The sequence below is a fragment of the Varanus komodoensis genome, unplaced genomic scaffold (assembly GCF_004798865.1).
Source record: "Varanus komodoensis strain SLA01 unplaced genomic scaffold, ASM479886v1 scaffold8, whole genome shotgun sequence".
Lineage (NCBI taxonomy): Eukaryota > Metazoa > Chordata > Lepidosauria > Squamata > Varanidae > Varanus > Varanus komodoensis.
The window spans coordinates 28,203,979-28,227,263 of record NW_025336481.1 but is presented as its reverse complement, the minus strand read 5'-3'; the positions used below and the strand labels follow the sequence as shown (position 1 = coordinate 28,227,263).

Genomic DNA, 23,285 nt, shown 5'->3' with positions numbered 1-23,285 from the left:
TAAATACTCCTCATTGAACTCAGTGGAGCATAAAGGTGCTTAACTTTTGCAGGATCATGACTGTAATTTAATTTCTATTAATTCAGTTTACTTCTGGAATATTTCAGGTTTTTAAAAGGAGCTTGAGGGTATTACTAACAGTACTGTATAGTTCACACAACCAATGTCATATCCATTGATAGCTCATCAAGTAGAAAGTTGCTGCTTAATTTCTTGGAAAACATTTACAAAATAGCTATACAAATCTAAAACTTGTGTCACAGAGAGATACAGTCATTTGCATTCTTGACAATTGCTTACATCTGAATTCAGCTTTATATGATAAGGAGAATGTAAGAATGTTCATTCCATTTTGCTTATTGTATCTCTACTTATAAGGTGACTATACTGGAAAAGGTGGTTGTTTTGTCTTTTAAATAAAGCCCATAGCTTTACTTAAAGAAATGTAGTTTTGTGTTAGTGTTCAGGCAACAACTACTACCTCTGCATCTATTATTAATGTTGAAACTTCTTTAACATGCTATATCATTGGGTTCTGTGCATCTTTTGATCTTAATAGTGGAAACGATCTTTGTACTGATTTTTATAAGAAACCTTGAAGAAATATTGTTTCAAAAGAGGAAGCAGTCGAAATGTACAATCTCTGCCATGTCTTAGGAATTCTGAGTCTGGTATTCCTAGGGTTATAGATAGAATCTCCATCACTAACAAATTTGTTGTTACATGCCATAAAGCCATTTTGGACTTACAGAGATCATCTTAATGAATGCCTGCTTAAATGTACTATCCTTGATAGTCTTGTTCTGCTTTTCTAAACTCAAGGATGTTGCTTCTTTTATGGAGTTTATCTGTGTCATATTTGGTCGTCTCCTCCTGCTTCTGCTTCCAACTTTTCTAGTATTATTGTCTTCTCTAGTGACTCTGGAATGTACCTGAATTATGACAGCCTCAGTTTTGTCATTTTTGCTTCAAGGACAAGTGCTAGCTTGATTTGATCTAGAATCCCTTGTGTCATCTTCCACAACCACTGCAGCCTTTTAGGAGTTTCTCTGCCCCATCACCATTATAGATATCAGTTTTCTTTTGCTGATGAGAGTGTTGCTCCCGAAGAAGGTGGATGTGTCTTACTTTGGTGTCTTAGCCTTGGGTGACCCTCTAGGAAAGCAGCATCTGACCTCTTGGCTCCTGTGAACCTCTCAAACCTCCTCACCCTCTCAATGTGTTCATCCAATAGCGGGAAGTATAAATAGTTAAGTAAAAACATCCAGGGAGGAGGATTTTTCAAAATATCACTGACTGCATTGCCTAGACTAGGGAAACTGACAAATAGATGCAGTATAATGTAAATGGTCCTTCTTGTGGTTTGTTTGTTTTTAACAGTAGCATCTGACAGATGTTGGCATATATCAGTTGCATTTTCGCTAGCCCAAGTTGTTGTGACACTTAACAAATGCCATGCATTCTCAGTCTGGCAACATTTGATCTACATATGAAAGTTTTCATGAACAGAAAACTTGAATGGGAAATGCAGAAGTCTATAGTCTATTACTGGAAGTGAAAAGAAAGAGGTTTCTGAGCAGGTTTGTTCACTCCTGCTGCTGTAATTCCTGGGAGTGTGGATGGAAGCTGCATCCTAATGTTTCATAAGCCTGAGAAGTCTTAAAGGAAGAAGATAGATTTTTCAGTGAGTCTGTTTTACATATCTACAATTGCAGGGTAACAACTGGTATAAAACTTCATAGAAGGAAGCTTTTTAAAATTCTGGGATTGTTTCCTATGTTTGTACATGTATATTAAAGACTTTTGGAAGCTGCTAGTGGTAGAACATGCAGTTTTTGTACAGAAGGTACCAGGTTAAACCTAGATATGCAAATACTAGACTAGGTTAGTCAATAGACTTAATAATACTTTTCAATGTATACATGGGTATGTATCTTTTTGTTTTGCATTACTCTGCTCTGGTCTTACATAAAGTAGTTGTGTTTTTCAAATTACATGGCTTTTCCCCCAATAATGAAACAAGTTTCCTTTTAGGAAAGGGATGTTTATTGTTGCACTGAAGTAATATGCATTAGGTCCACTCAGGACTGTACTATAAATATGACACAAAACAAACAATATCCTTTTGGTATAAGGCCTTGCACATTCCAACAAAATGTACTTTCTGGTGCTTTCATTTATAGTTTCAGAAGTTGCTTTCTAATGGCCTGTATGTTTCATTGCTAGGCCTTTTACTTCTATTCCATGACAAAGAATGTCCTTGCACATACAAAGTGTTTTTAGATGATATATTCTTGTTGTTGAGTTTAGGGTGATTTGCATGCTCTGGACCCTTCCAGCAGACTTAGTCATCCCATCTTCTTTTGAGGGCAGTAACATTTCAGGAATGTCAGGCATGTGAGGAAAAGCTGTAGGAAGGCATTTTTGATTAGGAGTTCACACTTTCTGGCTGGTCTTGCTAATGGAGAAAAGACAAAGCACAGGAGTTTCTGGAGCACCTTGTCCAACCAATGATTTGTGCAGATTGAAATAGCAGTCCTGCTTCTGCCCTTATATCCAAGCAGCAAGGCCTTTCTTATATTGGATCCTAGTTCATCGAGACCAGAGATGGGCAGAAGGTAAAACCTGAGATAAGCTTCATCAGCCACTGCCAGCATGACCAAGCAAACATTTACTTTATACACACTCCTGTCTCTTTGAGTTGTGCTGACTAGCTGCAGTACTCCTTGAGGGCTGAACCAAATCAGTGAGTGTCACGTAGGTGGGAAGAGCACCAGAAACAAGCTACCTTGTCACAACTCTCAGTTACTGTAGGGTCTCATTTCTGGGGTGTTCGTGTAAACCCTGAAGTTGGTCTCCTGAATGATCATACAGAAATCTATTGTTTTTAAATTGGTCTTAGCATGGGGAAATAAAATGAAGAAGTGGGTGAGGAAATGCCATATATAGTTCAAAAGGCATAGATATATTGTTTTTGCTGTTTTAACAAAGAACACTTGAGTGTGTTTGCCTGATGTAACAAAATTTGCTGGCCCTTCTGCCTGTAATTTTCAACCTCTTGGAGTTCATTGATATGATGGACTATTCTTTCAGTGATGCTTTTCTTAATGCGGGGGGTGTCTTCCATCATTAAAAGCAACACTTGTTTGGCAGTGGGAGTAAATTGGCAGTAACCCTTGATTGTCTTCATTATCCCATCAGATGTCTTTTGCTTGGGAGACTTGTGTTTCACTTGTGACCTCATGTTCTGAAAGATTTGAATTCCAAAATGGAACAAAGAATAAGTGGCAATAAATCTATTAGAGATAAAGGGGAATGTCATAACTGGAGGCATGTAGACATGTCATGGTAGTCTTGCCATGAGTGGAGCTGGCTGGACCCAGGGATCATACTAGTTGATCTGGGAGACCCCTTCTGACTCGGTCTTTCTAAGACTTAGTCTGTTTGCCATGTTCTTTTTAAATAACATTTATGTGAAAATAGAAATGGAGGTAAAATTCTAAATGGATATTTTTTGTGATCTCTTATACTGTCTGTGTATGTATTCCAACAGAAAGTATCTATAGGAAGTAAAAATGCTCGAAACATGGAAATTTAGACAATGGAACTGCTGAGCTCAGATTTTCTGAAATCAATTTATTATTTATTAATAAAATATTAATACTTGTTTGTATGAATAAAGATGCAAAAGCATGAGTGACAGTTTGTCTCCCTAAGAGACCATGGGGTTTTGTTTCATTTACCTTCTGTTGCATCCTCTCCAATGAAGGAATTTGATTTTGATTAATTCTCTTTTACTGTCATTTCAGGTTGTGGCAGACAGGATAATTTACCCATTTATTTCTCATTAGCTAGCCTAAGCCCAATATCAAATGTGCTATCAGTGAGGTTATGGTGCTTTTGTGAATGCCCTTCGTATATTTAAGCTGTGCTTCCTAGCATCTTTAGCAACATGTACATACAGATTGTAATGAAGTATTTATTACAGTAGCCATTCTGTATCACATTTTCCCAATATTTTCCTGGGGGGAAACTCTTTTAACATAGTCTAGGTTCAGACTTCCCAGTGTTACACTTTGATTGTAGTGGACGTCTGTGCTTGTGCATGCGCTAATTATCACGTACCATTTCAGTCACATATCACCTGTTTTTAGAGTGATACTTTTAACTACAGGAGGGCAATACCCAAACATTCACTGGTTCGTATCCTTTTCTGGGTATAAAGTAAATGTGTGCACAAGCTTCCTGCACGAATAAGCTCCCTTTATGCTAAATTAACTGGTGAGTATAGAAAAACGGTAAACTTTCACTGTAGTTTCATTTGAGCTGCAGTAATATAGTAGCTTAAGAAACTAAACTGTGAACCAGAAAGGTTTTTAACTTAATCTGTGTTGTGCACTCAATGGGTGATTCTAGTCAAATTTTATCTACAGGAAGAGAAGTTACTAAATAGTCACTGGCTTTGAAATTAGTGGCTTTATGAAGCTCGCCTTCAGGTCTTTGTGACATGTATTTACCTTCTATAAAAATGGGCTACAGAGTTCTCTTCATCATATAGTTATGTGTCTCTGTCAAGGAAAGTATTAGTGCAATAAAGTTCAGCATACATCTGGTAGCCTTGTGAAATTATGGCTAATCCATGTCAGCAAGATTAATTCTTTAATGTAACTTGAAAGTGGGCATACAGAAAGCCATTTGAAGGGTTAGTTTGGAGTTGCCGAGGAATCACTAGCTTCAACCACACTGTTTTGTCAATTACTTATATTTCTTTTACATTTTAATTATAACCTATCAATTCATAAGTGATTGCTTCTGGATTAGACTCAGATGAATGTCACTGAAGGGTGTTTTAATTTACTAGATCCAGAGTAGCATCTGTTTCTGAGGTTTTAAAAGCCAATTTATATGGAAATACATAGTAGCAAAAAGTTAATAGAAGAGACACTTCTAACACTGTGGCATTTAAGGAGTAGTATAGCTCTGATATCAAAGCCTTTTGTGCTTATTTAATAAATACAGTAAACCCTACATATAGTAATTACAGGAAGTCTACAGTAAGTTGTAGCAATCTCATTTCTAGTGATTGTGTAGTTTGATCCTTTCTTTCTGTGTTTTATTTTTTTAGCCGAGCTATCAAGACAAACCAAGACCTACTTCCCGAAACACCGTGGACACAGATATTCTACAATGACTTTTGGGGCACTCTCCTTACCCACAGCGGGAGCCATAAATCTTACCGGCCTCTCTGTACACTCTCCTTTCGCATCAACCATGCTGTTGGAGGAATGAATCCCTGGAGCTACCACCTTGTCAATGTCTTCTTACATGCTGCAGTCACAGGTCTTTTCACAAATTTTTCACGAATACTCTTTGGTGATGGATATTGGACCTTACTTGCTGGCCTGCTGTTTGCTTCTCATCCCATTCATACTGAAGCAGTGGCAGGAATTGTGGGACGGGCTGACATTGGAGCATGCCTCTTCTTTCTGCTCTCCCTTCTGTGCTATACTAAACACTGTTGCGCAAGAAACTACTCAGAAGGAACGTGGGGCTGGATCTTGGGTACAGGACTATGTGCCACATGCAGCATGTTGTGGAAGGAGCAAGGAGTGACTGTTCTAGCAGTATCAGCAGTTTATGATATCTTTGTATTTCACAGGCTAAAAGTACACCAAATCATTCTGGCTATCTATAAGGTAAGTGAGAACGGTGGCTCATGAGTATCAGTTTCCCTACCAGACAGATGAACACATTTTATCCAAAGGAGCAAGGAATTAATAGTTCAGTTTCCTCTGTTCAAAACAGTAACAACAAATACGCACATATTCTTTATGTTTGAAATATAATCAATTATATATTTGACAATTACTATTCTTAAAGCTGACATTGTGAATTGCTTGCATGATTTTCACCAGCTTCATCTTCAAGAAACTGTCTTGGCTTTGCTTTTGCTTTGTTTTTTTGAAACAGCTAATGAAGAGATAAGGGGTGCTACACATTTTGGCTCATCTGTATAACACTTAAGTTTGTTTCTAGTTTTTACTATAAATTGCGTTTTATAGGCTAATTGCTTTCAGTGACCCAGATTTAGGCTTCTCGTGATTGTGCAGCAACTTCACATGAATAAAAAACAGGAGTCTACATAGAACATCAGTTGATCCTAATGCATGTTCAGGAATGATGTACTGAATACTGATTTTTAGATGTGAGGAGATGCTTTGTCTAGAACCTTCTTGAAGCCAAGTTGCTTAAACATGTCATGCTTCCTAGAAAAATAAGAGTAGCTGGGCATATGCTTAAAAATGGGATGAATCTGTCCTTAAGGTGGTTGTATCTCACATGGACTAAAACGAATTTGATGGCCCAATGGATGTTACATTTGTTAGTATATTTATTGGTAATGTTGATGGCCAAGGAATTCAAAGTGGTGTATGTGATGCCCCTCTTCTCCATTTCACCCTCACAAGCACAAGAGCACTGTGAAGTAGATTATACTGTGAATATGTGACTGTCCCAAAGTAACCTGGTGAGCTTTATGGCAGTAACTATCAGATCACCCAAGTCCCAGTTAAGCTCTTGAACTGTACTACAATAGTAAAATGTCTTTTAGAAATGTTTTTCATATTTTTTTGATGAAACTGGACAAGCAAGCATGTGCTTATAAGATAAATACCACTGAGGCATGATTGCAGGTGTAAACTGCATTTTAAAAATTAGTTTTTTCTACAAACAAAAGTAGGCGCAGTTTCCCATTAAGGCATATTCTCCAGGTTCGGTCATTAGACTATAAAGACATGGACAGAAAAGGTGAAAGAAATATTGTCATTTTTCCACCAATTTTTAGAGGCTAGTTTTGCCAGTTTAGGCGTTTTAATAGGCCACAACTTGTTCAAAAGTTTTGCCAACCCAATTTTGTCCAGGTTTTTTCTCGGTGGAGTGCAGGTGGTTGGCGGTCCAGGTGACCAAAAATGGCTCACTGACCACCTGGAGTTGTCCTCCACTGTTTTAGACTAATTAGTTTTCTGGAAGTTTTAAAAATGTAATTTGAGGAGAGCACTTGTAGCTAGAGTGAATACATATATATTGTATAGAGTGAATACATATATGCTGTATATCTATGTTGGCAGCAAGACCTACAGAAATTATATGACTACATTAATGTGAAGAAATATTCAATGAGGGAATAAGCTTTGAAGAGTGTTGTAATTATAGAACTATGCAAATTCAGAGCTGTGCTGATTCTTTTGCCTTTGCTTTTCCTAGCCTGAGAACAGGGCCATTAATCAACTTTGCAGATTGAAGTATTCTGTCCAATTAGTACTACAAAGCTAATTTAAGTCTTTGTGCTCAGTGTTTGTCTCATCATTTCTCCACCTTTTTCAAATGGGGCAGAGGCCATGACAATATTTTGATTTAAAATGCATTGAAATTAGCTCTTTATTGGCTTTGTTATTAACTCAGCAATGTTAAATATCTAGTTTTACATGTGCAAACTACTAGATAAAAATAAACCCTAATTTAAAAACACACAAAATCGTTTGGGGAAAAAAGAGCTATTAAAGAAAGTGCCATTAATGCAAACAGTGTGAGGATATTTTTATGAATTAAAGAAAGTTTCTTTCCCTATTTTTGTTTGTTTAAATGGGGAATTTTGTTATTTATGTAGAAACAGAGTAGCATGTATAATGTGTCACAAATATGATCACAGGCTTTCCTATATGTAGCATATATTGTAGGTAACTTCAAGGAAATTTTATGGAAACTCTTTCTTCTTAGGGGAGCTCCTGGAATCTCAGAGTTAACCGTCTATTTTAGTTCAAAAATCCTCTGGATTTACTGCTTGGCTGAAAGGTTATCTATAGCATGTAGGCCCCTTTTTTCAGCTTGTCCAAAATTTATATTTCTTAAAAGAATTGAAAGTTTAAAAGGATTGAGTCAACCTTCCCTAATGAAACAAATTAAATTACTCTGAATGTTGATACAGAAGAATGATCTAAAAATATCAGTGTAAATCTTAAATACACAGTCTAGTTCTAAGATTTGTTACAGCAAGTTAATTACTTAGGGTGGAACTGTCAGTTCAGATCAGATGTTTAGGATAATATGTTACAATCTGACAATAGCAAAGTTTAAATGTATTCACTCACCTTTCTGTGTGACTTTTCATTTCAGCTTTTCTAGCCATTTTTCTATCAGCACAAAATGTTATCAGTACAATAATGACAAAAGATGAACATAGTTCTATTAAAACTCCTAGGCTAAATTTGTTTTAATCTTAAGGTTGACTTGGGGATTTTTATTGTATCTTCATCTGTGATTCTACTAATAGACTCATGAGCTTAAGGATCCCATTGCAGCACTTGGGAAAACTCTGTGTAATCATAATTGGAAAACAACTGGTTTCTAGGGGAAAAATAGTTTCTAGCAACCTGCTATGTGGTAAATGATTGTTAGATTTAGAACATAGTCTGACCTCTTGCCAATTCTACTATCTGCATATAAGTGTTTTGAGAAAATGTGTGCGCACACAAGTGCACTAAACTGTTAAACATGGCCTTTGTGTGTGTTGTGGATTTTACACTTTGAAGAGCTAAATAAAAGGTTGGGAGCACAACTGATTACTCCCTTGTGGAGTCTGTGCATTCAAGGGTATTCAACTGCGAATTAATTTCTCCAGCATTTATATCTCATTATAAATGTGTGAAACTCTGAACAAATATTTTCATTTGTTTGTGCCCTGCAGCTTCCTTTCTTCTAGAGAACAACAGGTGCTATTTCAAAAGAAAAGCAATGTAACTGAAATGGTTAGTAGGTAGGTCAAATGCCTAGAGAAGATTATTGCATTTTTACTTATCTTTTATGAGCATATTTCAGTAGTTGCTTTTAACTCAAGAAGGCCTTAAGTCAACAGTTAGACTGGAAGAGCAAGGATAGAAATAGGGAAGGGAATGAATACTACAAAACATACATATATAGACTGATTCCAGATGTAGCATTTTGGTCTCTTGACCATGCTGACGCATTCAAGAGACTTGGCGTCTTCTTTGCTGCCCACTCTTTTTTTCATATCTTATCATTGCATGTCAGTGGTAGCCATGGTTAACAGAAAAGACAAATGTTATGAAACATAATTGCAAACCCTGATTAAGAGAACATTGTTGTTAATAATCATAGTGGGTGAAGCTGATGCAGCAGTGAACCATGGCTACACATAGCAAGGAGAGGTACAAATGAGATTAAGTCTCTTGGATATGGTTTTCTCATTTTGCATCATTAGCATCAACATCTGGCTTAGAAACCTTTTTCTAAAAAGGAATTAATAAGAAATTTCCGGTATTCTAGGAAAACTTTTAAAAAATCATAGTTCTTTATAATAGTTTTGCTCCACCTTGATACTTTTTACAGATAAGCCCATGCACAATGTTAATATAAATGCTAATAATAAATATAAATAATTACTGTACCAGATATTGAGGATGTGACTGGGGAGAAATTAAGTGAAGCAAGACCTTCTTGAAACAAATATTTTCATGAAACATTTAAAAGTTGCACATGGTTATTCAATTTGTTGTTCGTTAACATGAAAACTATGGAATTATCATCTTCTGACTACATATGCACACAATTTGTGTGTCTACATTAAAATTTCAAGTAGTTAGTTTCAGATTTGTGCAAAAGTTGGGCCTCCCCTTGATGATATGCACAAAGTTGTTTCATGGAGGTCCACATTGTGTACAAAAGTAATACAAATTACAATCTGCTTTAAAAATGAAATTCCATGTTCAGCTAGTTTTAGATCAAGTTAGCACAAGCAAAGGGTTGATGAAGAAGCATCTGTGGGCTTCTCTGAGAAAATATGTCAGAGTTTTTGCCTCCCTCTTTGATTCTTCATGCATCCCAGCTGCAGGGGGCAGTGGGAAGCAAGTAGGGGAGGTCCCCAGTTGAATTTGCTTCTTTGGAGTTGGAGCTCCAAAGCTTCCAATGGTCCCTCAGGTGCTGTAAACATTTTTATCTGCTTCTTTTTAAAAATAGTTTTTAAACTGCTGTTTCTGTGGGGTTAGCTTTATGTGTTGTTTCAGGTTGTGTTTTATCCTGTTGAATGTTTTAAATTAACATTTATATAAACAAGCTTGTGTAAAAAGACAAACAGTATAATCTTTTTAAAAATCATTTCTGGGTAAAATTCCTTTTGGTAGGTCTTTTGTTAATAAATAAGCAATTCTTGTATTTAAGAAAAATTAGACGAGGCAATTTTTTCATGAAAATCAATAATCACATCTAAAAGATTCTTAAAATGTGTGTAAAAAGGAGATAAGTGGACATTATATTCTGTGAAAGGGCATATTAATATTTTTGTTACATAGTTGGTAAAACATAAGCTTATTATTGTCAAAGTCTCAAATCTTAAATAACGGTAAAGAAGTGAAAACATTTGAATGTCCTCTGGAGTTTCCCTCGGGTTCAATTACTCTCTGAGGCATGAGGTAAGACCATAAGTTTTCCTGGGGATTTGTACAGATGGGGCTAGCCCTTACTTGTCATGTTGATGTTACTTTCCAATTTCCGACTTCAAGAACAAAACGGTTTTTTGCACTGGCATTTCACCTTCAGGGTATTTGTGGACCTGCCGCATGCATTCAAATGGATTTTTTCCTCTTCTCAGCAGGCTATTTATTACCCTTACTGACAAAAATATCATAGTGCAGAAAAATTAATGAAAGCACAGGTATTGGGAAGCTCATTTTTCATAAAGAATGCTGATGAATCTCTAACATAGTTTTTCCAAGGAGCTAATATTTACAGAGAATCACCAACCAAAGAGAGCTTCAACTACGGGTGGTATAGAAATGTAATAAATAATAATAAATAGTAATATATGGAATTGTATTCTAGAGATAGAAATGGCAGTTAGTTCATGCTTTTTATACAAAAACTTCTTATTGCCAAATCATAACATTTCAGAGTTCATCCTAAGAAATACCTAAAGTAGCTTTTCCCCAGAGTGGGCCCTCCAGATAACCTAGTCCAATGGTAGTGAAGCTATGGCACCTGTGCCACAGCGGGCATGCAGAGTCCTCTCTGTCAGCATGCGAGCTAAGTCACCCCAGCAGCCAAGCATCAGATAACAGTGCACATAGGGGCCATGCACATGCTCGGAAAGGAGTAGTGGTGCCAGGCGATGACATCACGAGCCGCGACTCATTAGCCGTGACTCGTCTGAGCTTTTGCATGGGCAGTCAGTGTGCTGCTTGGACTGGCTGAGAGTTGTTTTTTCCAAACGAAAACCTCAAGTGTTCAGGTTTTATTGTAGTGTTGGCAATTTGCGATTAATAAATGGGTTTTGGGTTGCAGCTTGGGCACTCGGTCTCTAAAAAGTTCGCCATCACTGGCCTAGACGCTGTTGTTCAGCATGCGTGATCATTGGCTATTCTGGCAGGAGGGTCGCATAGATGTAAAGTTCAAAACATCTGAAGAGGATCAGCATAAACCTTATCTTAACAATACAAAGAGAATGAGCTCAGTGAACAGTACTGGAAAGCAGAAACATGGGAGAAGCCAACACAGTCAAGAATTACAGAGAGAGAAAATTTTCATATTGATTTCAAAGATATGAAAGCTAGAAATTTGACATTTTATCCGGAAAAATGTTGCAATATCAGTAGAAGATGCTATGTGAAGTCATGCAGCTGTTTCTGTAGCATTGTCCTGTATGGCTAATTGTAAAGCATGCTTTGTGGATGTTCTTATCAGCTTTGACAGTTTAATGAAAAACAAAATTTTGGAAGTTGTTACCTTGCTGGGCTTTCATTCTCCAGTACTTGGTGGTTACTGTCTCAGCAGTGTGATAAATCCCTAGTCCGGTTAACATAGTTTTTTTTATATTGGTTTGGCTGAAGTAATGAAGGCAGATATCGCTATCAAATAAGAATGGGATATGATTTTTCAAATACATCCATGGTGCCAACACCACACTGCCATAAACTTGTGAGGCAGCCATTGATTATGGAACTGGAAACTGCACCGATTGTCCTTTATCTGATCCGTAATTCAGGAAATCTGAATGTACTCCTTTTACATGTCTGAAAATAGTTTGTTCTCAAAGAAACCTAAAGCTTGCCCTGCAGCCTTTCAAGTCATGTCTAATTGGTGCCCTTTTCCTTTCTCACTGGTAACATCTTGTTGTGCTATGGGGTGGGAATGAAAAAGGAGTGCTTTATGTGATCAGGGTGAAAGGATGTAGCAGCCACTTTTGGGGACAATCTTTGTGTTCAGGTATGTTATATAATCCCTGGAATTGGTTTGAGAATGTGGATCCTTCAAGAATACACTCAGGTTGTCTGGTTCGCCTTGGTGCCGTGTCTAGTGCAGAGGGCTTTTAAGTGGTAACATATAGGGTGTCTGTAGGAGACCACTACATATTTTTTGTTGTGTTAGGGAAGACAGAATTATTGAAAGCAATGTAACTAAAAATCAGGTCAGAGATATATAATCATACCTGGAATGAACTAGTAAAATACTAGGGAATAAAACTGACTGATACATTACCAATTTACTAATAGGGAAAGTACACTTACCCTGTAGAAACTAAGGGCTTATTTCCATGATTAAAAAGTATTTTAATCCTACAAATTAATAGAATTGCATTGCTTCATTTAGTTGGTGGAGAAATGGGAAGGGAGGGATCCATGTCATAAAGCACTGCCCATCCCTACTGACCATTACACATTGCCATTTGCACACTAAGTGTATCGGCCTGTCTTCTAAACCACTCTGGTAATAACCTAAGGTTTGCATGTGAACAAACAGAGGGAAAGGGTGTGTGTGTGTGGCAGGAGAGTTAATTGGTCTCACTGTAAATTGTTGCCCCCTCCTTATCCCAGATACGTATTTATTTGACAGGTGTTTAATTAATGTCTATATTCAACAGCCAAAGCACACTCAGTGGTTCACAAAGCATATTAAACAAAACAATAAGTTATATCATTTTAAAGCACATGTAAACATTTTATGATGTTCTAAAATACAAAAAATTAAACCAAATTTTAACCAGATGTGTGTGTGTGTGTCTATGTCAGTATCTTTAAACCTGATTAACAACTAGCAAGCCCCAGGAAGGGCCTTGAATGTCCTGCAGTAAAGGGCGTCTTTGTCTGGCACCAAAAAGGCAGTGAACTATTTGCCTACCCGCCCACCCTTCCTTCCTTCCATCCCCAAAGAGGTGGGGGGTTTTTTGGGGGTGGGGTAGAGAAATAGCTTGTATTTTTAAAATTACCTGCACTTACACAGATGTGAATGCTTCCAGTTGCACAGGTACTAGAAGGGCAATGTGTAGCCGGACTCAGAACTCAAGCAACAAGAGACTTGGGAAAAAGTGTAAACTGTGTATCACCCTAAGGATTGTCAGGACACCTAAATTAAAAGGAAAAAAGAGTGAAAAGGGGAGATTTTGCTGAGAAGGAGATATAAATCTCACCACCCCCTTTTTGCAAGTAAAGATTACTCATACCATTGTGTTCCCTTGACAAGTTGCCTTTCGACAGCTAATAGAAGTAACTACAATACAATAAGGGAGGGGATTTTGCTCACGGGCTACTAGGATATGTTCTGAGAGCAGGAAGGCAGGTGGGGGATCAGGAGAAACGTATTTACATGGATGTTATGTGACTGGTAGGTTAGGGCAATATAAATGAGAGACATGGAAATTACACAGAGTTGTGTGCTGACATTTGAGTCTTAGGAGTCATTTCTACCTATTAGGAATTACGTTGGATATGTAAAACACCAAAGACATTTTGCATAAATACATTACTAGCTACCACTTGGGATAATTTCTATTCAAATGAAACACCTCTGGTAGCAACTCAGATTTCATTTATTCACTAAGTTCCTTTCTTGCTGGTCATTTCAGTTTGACCTGTAGAAGTTAGAACATCTGATAAAACACCACCTATCTTTTCTCAGCAGGCTCACAAAAGTTGAAAACCAATCCACAGAATGATTGACAGCTTGATGAAAGTACTTCAACTGGAACATGATGGCTAAATGAGACGGAATTCCCATTAGGCCCATACCTTTAGGAGCTAATACAATTATTGCATTCTACAGTGTAAGTTTTCTAATCTCATGAGTCTCAGCAAAATGGGCCAGATGCATGATGCCTTTAAGAGTGGCAGTGTAATTTAGCACACACCAGCAAGCCACAATAATTGCAAAATACCATGTCAGGTCAGAGGATTGCTCCAGATAATTAAAGTGGCTTGCCTTCACGCTAGCCATTGCTTAACTGATTACAAAATATAATTATTATGAAAAGCCAAAGCTGTAGTGGTGTTTTTGAATTAACTAGAGAATTTAACTGGTGAGTTGAAGCAATTTTAAACTGTCTTCGATTTGTACCATGCTGTGGCAAATGTAACATGATAAATAATGGTAAGTGTTGTAGGTAATACAAAATGGATCCAGTCTTTACACTCATTGTCTTGTTTTGTATGATTAGTTCAAGATGTCAATATTACAGAAGGCTGCATGAACTATGTTATTTTATGATGCATTGGTCCTTGGTGTATAACCTTTTGGCAAGCACAGTCTGGAATAAGCAATGCATATTTTATTCAGGTTGTTTGGTTCCTGAAGACAATTTGAAATCAATATATGAATAATGTCACTGAATTGGAGATTATAGGATATGCCTACCCCTCTCCCCTAAAAAACAACAACAACAACAACAAAAACACCACTTTGGACAAAATTGGCAATGGCAATATTCTTCAAAAATCCATATCTGAAGAGGTATCATTTTCAATATGTACTTTTGCTTTCTTTTCTAAACTGTAATTTGGATAGTATTAACAGTTGGGTAGGTAGATTATTTTAAACAGCAAATGCTAGAGCGAAACCTGTAAGTGGGTAAATTTGGCATACAAGAATGCCCACAAGAATGTTATGGTAACAGTGAAAATTAGTTATGTGCCAAGCTTCTGCCCATAATTGCAGAGCCCCAAACCTACAAACCCCAAGCTTGCCAATGTTAGCTGCTGACTCTCTGCATACGTAAGCTCTAGTGCCTTCTTTCACCCAGGTTCCCACTCAGAAAAGGTCAATAAGTAGAGGGAATATGAGAGGGCTCAATCCACTTCTCTTTCCCTTCCTCCTGGCTTATGAAATTGAAATTCTTTTCAAGAAGTGAGTGCATAGGAAATAACATAGAGACAGAATTAAGAGCGATATGTTGAAGTTCTAAGACCACTTTCCATTCATCACTGCTGGAGGAGCATCGAAGTGGATGAGAATGGAAAAGAAGAGAAAGAACTTAAGTCTTAAAGCTTGACCTTGAACTAAAGGTAATACATGAGGTCTGGCAGAAATTCTGTTCCTTTTAGTGAGGATAACTTTTCAGCTGTGTTAATCAAAAAGAGGTAACAGTTTTCCGAGGTGTTTTCTTGTGTAGAAAAGTAATGTTGGAAAGCGAGTCTTGTACTCGTTATTAGGAAATTAGGTATGAAATGAAATATAGAAAAAGTGTACTTTGCCTTCTGTTAATGGCTTAATTTGAAATTCCTTTTCCAGATCTCCACAATCTGCTTTTAGCCATAATTCCACTAAATACATCTTACCCACTGAAAATGGGCAGGAGTTGACAGGTGCTCAGTAGCAGGGGGAGAAAATAGTTCACTGAACAGAGTACAGTGATGCAGGCAGTTCTTCACTAATTCTTTACTAATTATATCTTTCCACTCAAAGGTATACATCTCATGTACCTTTCACAGCAAGAGCTCTGCTGTAGGTATATCGTATGGAAGCTCCTACAGTGTAAAAAAGAACGTAGTAAAATGTCTTTTTGACAATTTTCAAAGTAGGGTAGCGATTCTTGTCTGCTATCTTGGAAAGTTCTTGGTTGCAATTCTGGGGGACAAATAGTTTCTGGAGTTCATTTGAATTGCCAGAAATAACTCCTGGGTGATGCTGGTTAGGCGGCAGTTCAGTCTTTTTTTATTTACACTTCGTGTCAATCTGGAACCTTCCTGATAATGTTAACAGCAGATTCCTCTTGGGGAACTTGTTTCTCATTTTTTCAAGTAGGAAACATAGATGTTGCTAATACTAGTGAAATGTTTGTCTAATGTCAAGTATTATACTGAGTTTATGAAATCCATATTTACGAAGGTGAACAACTTGCCACCACCTGTGCAGGCTGAAATCTGAATTTCACGCAACCTCCCTGTTTCTATTTGGAGACAAGAGTCTAAAGCAATTACTTATTAGCATTTAAATGATTCCCAGGTGAAATTTTTGTATGCTTCCCTATTTGTTCATTGAATTTCTTTTGTTACCTTTTTATTACCGATCGTACAAATTCAGTTTTTCTTTCACGGTTTTGTACCATGATTTATATATGCCCTCAAAGTCTAGATTCTCTCCCTAATTTACAGGTCATTTGTTAAGTAGCGTGTGTGCGACATATATGCACCCAAAGTTTTGATCCAAGCCATCTAATGTGATGGAAAATAGAGACAGGGTATCAGAAGATGCATGCTGAGTTGACATGAAGTGTCTATAGGACTTCTATGTCCACAGTGGGAGCAAGCATAGCAAATTGCATAAAAAGCATAGACAGTACTGTCAAAGATCCAGACTCTCAAAGAATATTTGCATGTGTGTTTAGAACAAGTGCATGTTTTCTTTTGCAGCTCACTGTACCTTTCCTACAGTTATTTGTAAGGGATCCTCTGGAACAGTGAGCGATCAAAGATGGGGGATAAAGCAAGTTGCAGAAAGAATGGCTCTTTCATACTAAGAGCCATCTGGCCACATGGCCTTTCAGATGATACAGACATTTGTTGTTGAGACCTGCAGCTTCAGTGCATGATTCTTACAGGATATTTTTGTTTATCTTATACCATACATTACTAATGTATAATAAAATTATAGAAATGCATGACCTCCCTGCTGTGTGACTGCCTGTATGCAGGCATGTGTGTTCATTTATGCTTAGAAAATGTCAATGTGTGTCCCTAGAAATTTAGTTTTTAAAAACACCTCCCCCCAACCCCCCCCCCCCCCAAGATCTTGAGTTTGGAATAAACTCTTGAAATGTATTACTTGAAGTTAGTGGAAATATTTGTGGGTGGTGGTGATTCTGTCAGTTTTCCTGCACAGTGGCACTTAGAGCCACCTAATACAGTGCCATTTGTTTCTGAGATTTCCCTTGGGGAGCAGAAACTATGTGCAGAAAGTATGGAATTGAATTTTATAGGGACTGATGGTTAGTGAAGGTTCATCCTTTTCTTGACTGATGATCTGAACTGGTAGACTAGAACATTCTGCTTTGGATCCCACTGAAGTTCTAGAAGCACACTTGGGATTTCAGTGTAACTCCAGTTTTTATTACAGCTACATGGATTCGAGGTGTGATCCCTTTGCAGTGCATGAGAGCCGTTTCTCCAGGGGCCAGTGCCATGTGGTCACATGCATAATGTGACTGACAAAGTCGTATGGGCGGGATCAGTAATAATATTATATTTTCAGGTCTGTTCTTTTAATGATGCATTCAGGACATTGGAAAGTATAGATGAAACCGTGATCTTAATGCAATGCAATAATTAAAACAAAAAACTATAAAACATTATACATACATTACACCTTTGCCACATTCATTACATGTTGATAGGAGAGAGGATTCATATCTTGTGGAAAAACTTCCTATGACTGGGCCTGCCTTACAAGGTTGTCTTACTGGCACGTAGCCTATAGCCATGTGAGATTCTACCAGAGGAAGGTGTGGGAGTTGCATCTGTTTTGGCAGGTTTTCTTTCTTAGAATTCTTGATAGTACCTTTCTTTTATGATCTTCTAGTTCTACTCTTATTTAACACACACACACTATGACAGATATCACATTATAAACACTTGTGCATTATTCACATTTTTGTGTATGTGTTTAGGAGTGTCATCTTTCTCACAAGTGAGTTCACTTTCTCTTTCATATTTTCTGTAGGCTTTGAAGCCATGTAAAACTGTCTTCAGTAGATTGTAGGATTTATTAAACCAGGTTGCTGAATCAAAATAAACTATTTCCCATTATAGTTTGGCCTTGGGGAAGGAAGAAAATGCATCTAAGTTATAGCAGTGGAAGGAGCAGCAACTCATACATAGCAAATGCACCATAAAGGAGGCAGAGCAAAAGCCACAGAAAATATAGTTAGACTATCCCAGAGCGCAGACAGAAGGCCTTTGTGAAGGGGTTTTTCTTATCACTCCTCTTCTTTATTCTTATTAATGTATTTAATTTCTATACTGCACAACAGCCAAGCATCTTTTTGCATCTAAAATACTAAGTATAGTTGTATAATATCAACTGTATTCTTCCTGCTTCATCTTGGCAAGTGGATAATTTTCATTTCTATACCTGTAAACAGCCTCTTGGGGGCAATATCACCTCTGTTTGGACATGTTAGCTACCATGAAAATAGCTAGAGGTTCTCCAACATTGGACTGACTCACTTGGTAAGAGTCTTGGGTTCTTTCCCTTTAGAGAAAAAATAACAGCGCAGAAGTGGACTGCATTTATTTGAATGCGTTGTTTTGACCACTTGGCCTATGCCACCTCGGTTTTCTGTTCTTTCAAGGGTCAGGGTGGTTAGGGTGACTTTACATTCAGATGAGCACATTGTTTGACTTAAAAACTAGCTTTGCCAATGTGGAGAAGGAGAGGCAAAATACAGCTTGCTTCTGGCACAGTGCAAGACTGAACCTAGTTGTGTCTGTGGTGCAGAAAGCATGAGAAGTCTCTGGGAAGTGAGCCAAGCTACATGTTTTACTTGGGTTTGGGGGCTCTCTCTGCTGGTCTGTATGAACAGAGGTGGGCACATAAAAATGTGTGGATTTTGTATTTTAGCAATTAAAAGCAAATGAGTGCTTTCTTTATGTCAAATGTCACAACCTTCCTACCATCTTTCCTGCTCACTGGATTTTAGCATCACAACTAATGGAAATAATATCTTCTGCCCACAGCTGCTTCTCAGCTTGCTCTCCTAACCTTTGGCTCCCCATGCAGGCTTTCCGGCTCAGTCCTGTGCTTGACCATACAAGAGTTCTTTGTAATAAAATCCAGTGCACCAAGCTTCTCAGCTTGTTATTTCCCTTTTAGCTGTACAATTATGCTTTAGCTGTATCTTGAACTCCATCTTAAGCCTCTTTGGAGATACAAAGCAGTGCAACAAAGAATTAGTTGTCTCCTTTAAGTTTATGTTCTTGAATGAAATACACCTTGAGTTATTTATTTATTTATTTATTTATTTATTTATTTATTTATTTATTAAAACATTTTTATGCCGCCCCATTCGCCGAAGCCTCGGGGCGGCTTACAACATAGATAAACCATAGAGTTACCAGTGTGATTATCCAGTTGGGCTAAATGATGATGACCAGTACTTTTGTTCTGAGTTTTTAGAGTTAAGTTTGTGGTTCTCTTTTATGCCATCCCCCACCTCATCCTTGCTGCAAACTTCTTTCCCTTTGTTTCATACACATTCTGAATGTTTTTAATACATTCTGTATTTATATGTCTGCTAGAGAATGACCAAAATCCAAAGTAAACATGTAGCACAAAATTATTGTTATTCAAGGGAAGCATAAATGCTAGCATTTAGAGTTCTGTCTCTGCTTTTTTCTTTATTTGGGAACCCCTGCTAGCTACAAGAATGGAAGATGCTGGCATTTTTAATGACTTGGAGAAGAACTTATCTTCCCTCAGGCTGACTGCTGGCAACCTAGCAGCCATCCTTTCAGACTTTTGTCTCCTCACCCATATATTTTGATCTATTTCTGAGCTTCCTAAATTAGGGCATTGCATTGGCATGACAACAGTTCTTCAAAAACTTGGAAGACTGTAAATAAATGTGCACATGAAGGCAGATGTATTTTGGTTCCTTTTTGGGGGGGGGGGGAGGATTGCAGGTGTTGCTCTGAAATTAATGGGAATGTAGAATTCCAGAATCCAAGGTAGACTCTAACCTTCAAAAGTGAGTTTGAAAAACAATCTTCTACCCAACTTGCTCCAGATGAGGAATAACACCAGTTTGAATACTCTTTTGTATTAGGATAGAAATCTCTGTACTTAGAAACCTGGTACAGAGGAAAGAAGGACAGTATAGAACTTTTCTCCTAATGAAGTATTTTTGTCATTTTTTAAGGTGGAAAAATCCAGCAACAGAAACTTCATCCAGAAATGATACAGCTCACTTCAAAATTTTGCCACCTCATTCTGCTGTTTGCAGGGCAGCTTTCAGTTCACAATTGCTGAGAAGCATAGACATTTCTATTACCATTTGTCAACTTCATATTTGTGTGATTTATTTATTAAATAATAAATTTATTATTTTAATGAATATATAATATCATACAAATATTTGCCAACTTCAATTAAATGCTTTTCTATCCCATTTCCTACAAATGTCTCAGGATGGCTTATTTGTGTGCTTAAAATTTTGTTTCATATATGGAAATGCAAATAAACTCCAATACCATGTGCAGTGATCTGAAATTAAATTTCAGGAAAGCCATTTGGTGAGAGTTAGACTATTATATTTTTTAAAAAAAGAATAACTAAAAAAATAAATGCCTATTTTGAATTCCAAGTGGGGAAATGTAAATTACAAACTCAATCAGATTGAACTACATTCATAATTCATGTTGCCACAAGGTAACATCTAAATTAATCTCATCTTCCTTCTGATACTTATTTATTTACTTTTAAAACACTCCTTATGTTCCACTCATTATCCTTTTGCTTCCAACATTGAATAAATCAATTTGAATGTTCTAAAGTAGTTTGCAAAACATACAGTCCAACAAGACATTTTTGGCAGCCTGCCAGCCCTCCAACATCTGCATTTCTGGTGCCCCCCCCCCCCCAATGCAGTGACTCTTTGCAAAAGAAACTTCCCATTCCCTGCAGGAAAGTGAATTGTTTCCCTGCTTCCAGGTGTAACCTGTGTTTGTGCACGTGGCATTTGAGCAAGGATAGTGTCAAGGGTTAGACACTTGAAGCAGGTTCAGGCACCCGTTGCAGGTCTAAAGCCCAGCAGGGCCATAGTGACAAGAGCCTCCTGTGCTGCTCATCTTCATCACTGCAACCTGCTTGTTCATCCCTCTCTCATTCTGCTGGACCTGATGAGTTGCAGGCAGGAAGCATGCTTCGACGATCACAAAAAGAAAACATCTTTCTTTATTTATATCCTGCCTTTTTCCTACAAAGGGCTCAAGGTAGCTTACATCTCCTCCTCCATCATATCCCCACAACAAGAACCCTGTGAGGCAGGTAGGGCTGAGAGTCTCTGATTGGCCCAGAGTCACCCAGTTGGCTCCATGGCTGAGGGTGAAATAGAACCCAGATCGTCTAATGCTCTTAACCACTGCACCACACTGGCTCTTTCGTAGTGCCTATCTTGAAAAATGCTGTCAGTACTATTATCCATCAGTGAAAAGTAGGCTTTCTAGGGATCGTGTCTAGTTTCAGTTTCATTTGCCTCAGTGCTCTGCAGTTCAGCACAGATTGCTCATACAGAGAACTGTAGGTGAACATATTGGATTGACCAGTATGGAGCCCTCTCGTCAGCTACCTTGAGAGTTTAGGTTTCTGGTTCCTGGAACTACGTTGGATGGTTGTCTTATTCTGCCTCTGATTTGGGGGCTCTATGAGCATGAATCCTGCAGTCTTCAGATCCATGTTTAGTTTACTACTTTAGTTTAATACTGTCTAGGAATATGACAAAATCTTCATACTACAACTGGATTATGGTGGTGGTGTGAGACAACTGTGCACAGTTGTTTTCCTTTGAGATTGTTGTTGGAAACTGGATTCTATGGACAAATGTCTTGGTCTTGACATTTCAGTGCATCCCAGTGCAGTATATTGTCTTAACTCTCACGCATGAATTTATCTTGAGACTCTTGAGGATTCTAAATGAATGCCTTAGTGTGGGGTTTCAATTTTCTGCCCACTAGAAATGACAGGACAGAACAGCAAAGGGCCAGATTGGATCCTATCCCATTACTGTCATTCTACATTGGCCATCTTGCCTTGGAGCTTCTTCTGAACACTTGGGGTTATGACTTTTAAGTTACTCTGCTCACTGAACTTTGTCTTGCTTTTTTCTCCTGATTCCTGTACTTCTGGCACCAGTTTATTCAAGCTGCCTACGACACAAAAGTGTTTTTAGTTTAGCTGAAACTCAGCAAGGTGGGCATGTATGGAAGAGAATACATCCTCTTCATGAGCAGGGTGTTTTTGGAGACCTTGAAGAAGGTCACTCCCTCATTAAAGGGTTTGCTATTATGATAACTTTGAGAGGAGGCTGCCATCCTCAGCCCCCCACTGAGCTAAAGTCTCATTATAAATTGTCTCTTTATGTTTCCAAAATGCTGGGTTCCCAAGCTTAGCTCATTAATGAGACAGGAATGTATTTCATAATGGCTGGCTTGTTGCACCAGAACCACAAAGAGTAAAAAGAATGTTGCGATTTAATTCATTGGTGCCGAAAACACATTTGCACTTCACCAACCCTGCTAAAAAGAAAGCGATGAAGATTGATTCCAACTTCCCCTACCAGACTTCAATTACTTTTGTTCCTCCTTTATTTCAACTACTCCCCCCATTTTAAAAAGTTTTCTTTTTAAAAAATACATAGACAAACTTATACTTACAATCATTTTTAAAGAATAGAATTTAAGTTCTATGAAGCGTCCTATTAAAAAAAGTGGGGAGGAGAAAAGAAAAGGAAAAGAAAAAAGAGAATGAGAAAGAAGAAAAAGAAAAACCCTTTCATCCATAAAGACTGAACTGTTTCACTGCTAACTGGTTCAGCCATAGTGTACTCCCTGGCGGGAAGTGCTAAATCTCTCATTTTAAAGCTAAACAAGATTACTCCAAAAGCTGGCATTCAAATAGCTTTCTGTGTAATGGTATAATAGGTTAGGGGTTCCAACAGTCTCGCATGCAGATTCAGAAATTGAACTCTTTAGATGCTTCAGCTTCAAGAAGTTTACTTTAGAATTAGCTTGCTTTTAGAAGGTGAGAAATTGCTAACAATTTGATTATGAGACATTAGTTTAACAAAGATTGAGCTGCCATGTCAACTACACTACCATGAAATGGAATGAAGCTGCCTTTCTAGTGGTACCCATTTCAGAACAATCTCAGTTTTTTCTCCTTTACATTACTGGGCCTGCCATTTTTTAAGGTTTTAAACTTGTGGTACTTTTGCTGTGGATCTTATGACTGTCAGA

At 37.7% G+C, this 23,285-nt stretch overlaps 1 protein-coding gene across 2 annotated transcripts in view; it reads left to right on the top strand.

Moving 5' to 3' along the window:
* TMTC2 (transmembrane O-mannosyltransferase targeting cadherins 2) overlaps positions 1-23,285 on the top strand; it is a 198,250-nt gene that overhangs the window by 85,294 nt on the left and 89,671 nt on the right. Inside the window, exon 2 of one of the 2 annotated variants that reach the window (XM_044455244.1) lies at positions 5,126-5,696. In XM_044455244.1, the coding sequence (XP_044311179.1) occupies positions 5,126-5,696 (571 nt within the window). Of the gene's footprint in view, positions 1-5,125; positions 5,697-23,285 lie in introns of those variants that run through there. The other variant, XM_044455245.1, reaches the window with a different exon arrangement.